Source organism: Clupea harengus, chromosome 21 (assembly GCF_900700415.2).
Source record: "Clupea harengus chromosome 21, Ch_v2.0.2, whole genome shotgun sequence".
Lineage (NCBI taxonomy): Eukaryota > Metazoa > Chordata > Actinopteri > Clupeiformes > Clupeidae > Clupea > Clupea harengus.
Window position 1 is genome coordinate 24659324 of NC_045172.1, and position 8403 is coordinate 24667726.

The 8403-nt window shown below is 47.6% G+C and overlaps 1 protein-coding gene across 1 annotated transcript in view; it reads right to left on the minus strand.

The window, feature by feature from the left end:
• sts (steroid sulfatase (microsomal), isozyme S) overlaps positions 1-7074 on the minus strand; it is a 10970-nt gene extending 3896 nt beyond the window's left edge. The window contains exons 1-8 of the mRNA XM_031558229.2: positions 6929-7074; positions 6238-6394; positions 5674-5795; positions 4463-4585; positions 3103-3517; positions 2557-2693; positions 2058-2195; positions 244-406 (exon numbers count right to left, since the gene is read on the minus strand). Coding sequence (XP_031414089.1) covers positions 244-406; positions 2058-2195; positions 2557-2693; positions 3103-3517; positions 4463-4585; positions 5674-5795; positions 6238-6392 — 1253 coding nt within the window. The 5' untranslated portion in view covers positions 6393-6394; positions 6929-7074. The remainder of the gene's footprint in view (positions 1-243; positions 407-2057; positions 2196-2556; positions 2694-3102; positions 3518-4462; positions 4586-5673; positions 5796-6237; positions 6395-6928) is intronic.
• Positions 7075-8403: the final 1329 nt, after the last annotated feature.

Consider the following 8403-nt stretch of genomic DNA (forward strand, 5'->3'; position numbering starts at 1 on the left):
AAAAATTCTCAAAAAAATGAGAAGGTGTGTCCAAACTTTTGACAGGTACTGTATAACAATAGCACCTGTCCTGACTCACCTGTCGTGAGGTACGCTGACTCACACACACACACACACACACACACACACACACACACACCTGTCCTGACTCACCTGTCGTGAGGTACGCTGACTCACACACACACACACACACACACACACACACACACACACACACACACACACACACCTGTCCTGGCTCACCTGTCCTGAGGTACGCTGGCTCCACTGAGCTTGACCACGGTGGGGAAGAGGTCCATGTTGCTGGTGACCTCCGAGATCTCTCTCCCCCCCCCAGGGAAGCCCCCCGGCCAGCGCAGCAGACCCGGCACTCGGATCCCCCCCTCCCAGTTAGTGGACTTCCCCGCTGTGTGAGGGGGACAGGACGTTTACACACACACACACACACACACACACACGGACACGGACACGGACACACACACACGCAGATGCAGACACACACACACACAGACACGCAGACACACAGACACACACACACAGACACAGACACACGGACAGACACAGACACACGGACACACACACACACACACGAACATGATTAGGCATCTACCCACAGAAACCCTAAGCATGCATATATATATGTGTGTGTGTGTGTGTGTGCTTGTGAATACCTCATGTGTGTCTGTGTGTGTGTGTGTGTCTGTGTGTGTGTGTGTGTGTGTGCTTGTGAATCCCTCAGCGGTTTAACTGGCTGTTTATGATGTCATAAGGTCACGGGTCCTCAGAACATCACGACAAACTGAAGCTGCAGTAACCATGGTGATTCAGATGATGTAGTGAGGCATACACACACACACACACACACACACACAGACTCACACACACATTCCTCTTGTTTCTGTTTGTATCCACGATCAGTACTTATTTTAGTACCCATTGATTCCTGGAATTCACCAGAGATTTCTTATTTTCTCTCGATCGAGAGCAAAAAAACACAATATGTAGATTCAAATGTACGGAACATAAAGATATAGAAAACATAAAATATCATATAATCAATTTAGATTATTAGATATATAGATTATTATTATTATTATTATTATTAATAATCAATATCAGATTATTATTATTATTATTATTATTAAAAATGTTTTGGAGTAATTATAATGAATTTGTATGAATGAATGTTGCTGCATGAGGCCCATTGGTGCTCAGGGGGGGGGGGGGGGGTTCTCAGTGCTCCGTATGGGCCCTCAGGGTTTGGGGGGTTCTGGGCATAGATATATATAAAGGCTAGATGTCTCGTCCGCGTTGCCAGCCAACGGAGTCGAACGTCCGCACATGGCGGCCATCTTGCCCCAGGCAGCTCGCTCACCCATAACATTGTGTTGGTAGTGGTATGTACTTTTAAAATAACCATAACTTGCTCAATTTTCAACCGATTTACAAATGGTTTGGTTTCTTACAAACGTTATTAACGTGGTTATAATTCGGGATGCTATTTGGATATTTTTAAGAAAACAACTTAAGTATGCAGTGTCATAACTACATCTCTGACGTTTATAACAAACCAACCCGTTTAAAAATCGGTTGAAAATTGAGCAAGTTATGGTTATTTAAAAAGTACATACCACTACCAACACAATGTGATGGGTGAGCGAGCTGCCTGGGGCAAGATGGCCGCCATGTGCGGACGTTCGACTCTGTTGGATGAGACATCTAGCCTTTATATATATCTATGGTTCTGGGGGCATAGACATATATACATAGACCCCTCCTTGACTGCTTCAGCCCGTTGCCGTGACGAGTTACGTCGCCGCCATCTTGTAAAGTAAAGTACAAAACTTTTTGGGGGGGAACTTCACGTCGATCATAAACCCTTGAATATAAAAATGACTCGGTGAAATCGGTTTGCGAAAATGTAAACGCTATAGTCATTTTTATACAGAAAAAAACGCAGATCCACCGTTCTTGCGTTTGTTTAACAGGACAGCTGGTCCCAGTCCAATATGGCGAGGCAACAGAAGAGGAGGGGGTCTATGTTCTGGGGGGCCCACCTTTGTAGATGCCACTGGAGCCGTGGTGCACCTCCCCCCGCTCAGAGATCTCCTCCAGGTGGGGGCCCTGATCTGAGGTCAGATACACCAGCGTCTGCTCCGCAAGCTGCAGCCGGTCCAACGCACGCAGCACCTGACCTAGAGACAGATACACACACACACACACACACACACACCTGAGCTGAGACAGAGAGCAATATCAAATATACACACACCACACACACACACAGATATGAAACAGCCTGGGAGCTGCATTCCAACTTCATCAACAGGTACAGGTGTGTGTGTGTGTGTGTGTGTGTGTGTGTGTGTGTGTGTGTGTGTGGTAGACAGAGTGATCAGGTGAGCAGTCAGTGTGTGTGCAGTCAGGGTGTGTGTGTGTGTGTGTCTGTGTGTGTATTCAGGGTGTGTGTGTGTTTGTGTTCTTGTATTCAGGGTGTGTGTGTGTGTGTGTGTGTATTCAGAGTGTGTGTGTGTGTATTCAGGGTGTGTCCTCTACCTACACTCCAGTCCACCTCCATGACGGCGTCGCCATAGAGACCGTGAGCGCTCCGACCGCGGAAGTCAGCCGAGGCAAAGAGTGCCGTGTGCACCTGGAGGAAGGAGAGGAAGAGGAGGAAGGGCTTCTCCGAGTTCCTGCAGACACACACACACACACACACACACACACACACACAGACACAGACAGACACAGACACACACACACACACACCACACAGACACAGACACACAAACACAAACAAACACACACACCACACACACACACCACACACACCACACAGACACACACACACAACACACACACACACACACACACACACACACACACACACACAGACACACGCACACGCAGACACACACACAGACACAGACACAGACACACACACACACACACAGATAAGTCTTTACACTCATACCCACAGAGCGACACACACACACAGACACACACGCGATGTCCACACAGAGCCCTAAACAAAACACACACACACACTTCCTGTGAGGGGGCGGTGCCCAGCATCTCTCCCCCAGAAGCCTCTCTGCTCACCTCTCCAGGAAGTGAAGGGCCTCAGCGGTCATCCTGCGCGTCATGTTCTCCAGGACCAGAGGCTGTTCCACCACCTCCCCGCCGCGCATCAGGAAGCAGTTCAGCTCGCGGAACGTCCCCCGGAACGCGCAGAACAGCGCCGCGGCGAGCGCCAGCGCCCCGAGCGACCCCAGCGCCGCCCGCCGCGGCACGCGCACCGCGCCTCGCGCGTGCAGCAGCGCCACCGCCAGGGCGCCCGCCGCCAGCGCGCCGTACGGGACGTGTGTGTGCACGTGGGAGAACACGGAGCCGTGGCCCGGCTGGCAGTCCCGCAGGTTGGTCATGCTCACGCCGTAGAAGTGGGTGAAGCCGTGGGCGCTGGGGTGGTGGCACAGGTCGTCGTGGCGCTCGCAGTTCAGACCCAGGTGCCACTTACCTGCCCAGGGTTGGGAGAATAACACACACGCACACAGACACACACACACACACACACACAGACACACACACACACACACACACACACAAAGTCCATTACTGCGGTCACCGCCCCTCTCTAAGGACTAAGGATCTTACCACTGGCTGGGCTTCTATACGGCAGATATACTGTTCTTAAGTAGGGTTGACTTTATAGATTCTGATTCGGGGTTAAATGTAAAGATTCTGATTAGGGGTTGACTTTATAGATTCTGATTAGGGGTTGACTTTATAGATTCTGATTAGGAGTTAAATGTAAAGATTCTGATTAGGGGTTAAGTTGAAAGATTCTGATTAGGAGTTGAGTAGGGGTGAAAGGTGAAAGGTGAAAGGTGGGCACCTATGAGAGCGGTTGAGTAGGGGTGAAAGGTTAAAGGTTAAAGGTCAAAGATGAAAGGTGGGCACCTATGAGAGCGGTTGAGTAGGGGTGAAAGGTTAAAGGTTAAAGGTGAAAGGTGAAAGGTGGGCACCTATGAGAGCGGTTGAGTAGGGGTGAAAGGTGAAAGGTTAAAGGTGAAAGGTGAAAGGCACCTATGAGAGCGGTTGAGTAGGGGTGAAAGGTTAAAGGTGAAAGGTGGGCACCTATGAGAGCGGTTGAGTAGGGGTGAAAGGTGAAAGGTGGGCACGTATGAGAGCGGTTGAGTAGGGGTGAAAGGTGAAAGGTTAAAGGTGAAAGGTGAAAGGCACCTATGAGAGCGGTTGAGTAGGGGTGAAAGGTTAAAGGTGAAAGGTGGGCACCTATGAGGGCGGTTGAGTAGGGGTGAAAGGTGAAAGGTTAAAGGTGAAAGGCACCTATGAGGGCGGTTGAGTAGGGGTGAAAGGTTAAAGGTGAAAGGTGAAAGGCACCTATGAGAGCGGTTGAGTAGGGGTGAAAGGTTAAAGGTTAAAGGTGAAAGGTGAAAGGCACCTATGAGGGCGGTTGAGTAGCCCTGCTCTTTGGCCAGTCTGGCGAAGGTCAGCTCCTGATTGGGTAATCCTCCAGAAGCTGCTGAGATGATGTACACACCCACTTTGGACTGGCTTGCCATACCTGCAAATTATCACACACACACACACACACACACACACACACACACATATATCACACACACACACACACACACACACACACATTTACATCTACACTGATTCATTTAGCAGACTCTTTTATCCAAGTGCATGTACGAGAATGTGTGCCTGTGCTTGTGCTGTAAACGTATGTGTGTCCATGTGCATACGTGTGTGTGTATATGCATGTGTATCTGTGTGTGTGTGTTTATAAGCATGTGTGTGTGTGTGTGTGTGTGTGTGTGTGTGTGTGTGTGTGTGTGTGTGTGTGTGTGTGTGTGTGTGTGTATATGCAGGTGTATCTGTGTGTGTGTGTGTGTGTGTGTGTGTGTATATGCATGTGTGTGTATGTGTCTATGTGCATACGTGTGTGTGTATATGCAAGTGTATCTGTGTGTGTGTGTGTTTATATGCGTGTGTGTGTGTGTGTCTATGTGCATATGTGTGTGTTTATATGCATGTGTATCTGTGTGTGTGTGTTTATATGCATGCTGGCTACCGTTACACATGCATATGTGTGTGTTGATGTGTGTTACCAGAGCCTAAGTGTGTGTGTGTATGTGTTGATGTGTGTTTCCAGAGCCTGTGTGTGTGTGTGTGTGTGTGTGCGTGTTACCAGAGCATAAAGGTGTGTGTGTGTGTGTGTGTTGATGTGTGTTAGCTGAGCGTATAGGTGTGTGTGTCTATGTGTGTGTGTGTCTATGTGTGTGTGTGTGTGTGTGTGTGTGTGTGTGTGTGTGTGTGTGTGTGTGTGTGTTACCAGAGCATAAAGGTGCGTGTTGATGTGTGTTACCAGAGCGTATAGGTGTGTGTGTGTGTGTGTGTGTGTGTGTGTTACCAGAGCGTATAGGTGTGTGTGTGTGTGTGTGTGTGTGTGTGTGTGTGTGTGTTACCAGAGCGTATAGGTGTGTGTGTGTGTGTGTGTGTGTGTGTGTGTGTTACCAGAGCGTAAAAGTGTATGTGTGTGTGTGTGTGTGTTACCAGAGCGTAAAGGTGTGTGTGTGTGTGTGTGTGTGTGTGTGTGTGTGTGTGTTACCAGAGCGTATAGGTGTGTGTGTGTGTGTGTGTTACCTGAGCGTATAGGGTAGCGTCCCGTGAGGAACCCTGCCCTGCTGGGGGTGCAGAGGGGGGCTGAAGCAATGTGCTGCGTGAGACGCACCCCCTCCTCTGACAGACGGTCAATGTTTGGGGTCCTGCAACACACACACACACACACACACACACACACACACACACACACACACACACACACACACACACACACACACACACACACACACACACACATTAAATACAGCTTTGCAGCCAAAAGATCACTACTTCTGTCTCATTTAACTAATCGTTTGCATGAGGCAAAATTCTGCTAAAAATCCTTCTGCTAATCCTGCCTGCTTGTGTGACATCTACTTCATGTGAAGTAAGAGAGGTTTAATACTCTACATTTAAACTGGCCTTAAACTTCTTTCTATTTGCAGAGAGAAGTCCATGTCACAGGTCACAAACAGGACTCCTCTGTGTGTGTGTGTGTGTGTGTGTGTGTGTGTGTGTGTGTGTGTGTGTGTGTGTGAGTGTGAGTGTGAGTGTGAGAGAGAGAGAGAGAGGGGAATGCAACCCAAAAACATCTCCGAGGCTTACTTTAAAGTGTTATTTCCGTAGCATCCTAGATCTCCGATTCCCATGTCATCCACCATGATCAACACGAAGTTGGGTCTGCGAGCGTCCCGTGTAGCGCACGCGGAACCGCACAGCAGCATCAACACCGCGCACACCGGGATCCAGGCACGCGCCATCTCTGTGGTAGAACGACACACACGGGAGTAGCATAGTAACGAGCATGTTTGCTATTGGATCTGTGACGTCTCCGGTAGCTGTCAGTCGGACAGGGAAGTTTACGACAGAAGGTTTAATGAAACAGAGTGTGTGTGTGTGTGTGTGTGCATGTCTCATGCCGCCAGGATAAATCGAAAGATCATTTTGGAACATTTGTACTCCGCTAAACATCTCTACTTGTTGTTTACACAGCTGGATTACTCCGCTAAACATCTCTACTTGTTGTTCACGGATTACTCACCTAAACATCTCTACTTATTGTGTACACAGCTGCGTGTGGTTTGTTGACATCTTTATAAAATATACCTCATCTCACAAAGTGCATATGAATTATTCAATGTCAGACTACTGTTGCAAACATGAACTATATATGTCAAGTCTGTATCCCCATGTCATCCCTTGTGGTTCGCTCTGCTGTAAGTGCAAAACATATTTGAAAACATATTCTGAGTGCAAAATAGACTAACGTGACTTCGAAACAACTTCGTCAACTCACCGAGAAAACTCAAAGTCCTCCTCGGCTTAGCAGGAAGAGGTTAGTAGCGATCCCCATAAAGCGCTTACTGTGCTGTGTGTCATGAACTGAGCTGAGCCGCTGATAGTGCCTGGTCGGTCGGCTGATAACACAAGCGAGTCGTTACTGTTTTGAAAAGTCCTCGATGAACCAGGAAGTGTGTCACATGACGCCTTTTCAATGTGACAGCCATGTAGCCTATAGCAGCCCGTCACAAACTCAAACACCTGAAGTCAAAACCTGCGGTCCATTTCACTGCCCAGCTGTCTCCGGCTGACATGCTCTCAAATGCCTTTTGTCTCTAAACTCTTTAGCTCTTGGTTTTCGTCAAGGCTAAGAGCGCCCCCAAGTGGATGAAATATGAGTTGCTGTGCAGTTTATGCAGACGTTGTTTGTATACATTCAGCAATTAGTTTGGCACAATAGCATTCCACTTCCATACGGATTATTCATCAATGCAATCAAAATACTGCTGACGTTTTTACAAGTTTTATTGTTTTACAACGGTAGGCACGCTTTTATTTTCGGTATTTAGGTTTAGTTTAGTTATTATTAGTAGCAGGTGCATTTATTTATTTATTCTTACACATAGCATATATGAGCACAATGTATAGCCGGGGCCAAAAGTTTTGAGAATGACACACATATTAGTTTTCACAAAGTTTGCTGCGTCACTGTCTTTAGATATTTTTGTCAGATGTTACTATGGAAGACTGAAGTATAATTACAAGCATTTAATAAGTGTCAAAGTCTTGTATTGACAATTACATGAAGTGGATGCAAAGAGTCAATATTTGCAGTGTTGACCCTTCTTTTTCAAGACCTCTGCAATCCTCCCTGGCATGCTGTCGATTCACTTCTGGGCCACACCCTGACTGATGGCAACTCATTCTTGCACAATCAATGCTTTGAGTTTGTCAGAATTTGTGTGTTTTTGTTTGAAACCACCCGCCTCTTGAGGATTGACCACAAGTTCTCAATGGGACTAAGGTCTGGGGAGTTTCCTGGCCATGGACCCAAAATATCGATGTTTTGTTCCCGGAGCCACTTAGTTATCACTTTTGCCTTATGGCAAGTTGCTCCATCCTGCTGGAAAAGGCATTGTTCATCACCAAACTGTTCCTGGATGGTTGGGAGAAGTTGCTCTCGGAGGATGTGTTGGTACCATTCTTTATTCATTGCTGTGTTCTTAGGCAAAATTGTGAGTGAGCCCACTCCCTTGGCTGAGAAGCAACCCCACACATGAAATGGTCTCAGGATGCTTTACTGTTGGCTTGACACAGGACTGATGGTAGCGCTCACCTTGTCTTCTCTGGACAAGCTTATTTGCAGATGCCCCAAACAATTGGAAAGGGGATTCATCAGAGAAAATGACTTTACCCCCAGTCCTCAGCGGTCCAATCCCTGTACCTTTTGCAGAATATCAGTCTGTCCCTGATGTTTTTCCTGGAGAGAAG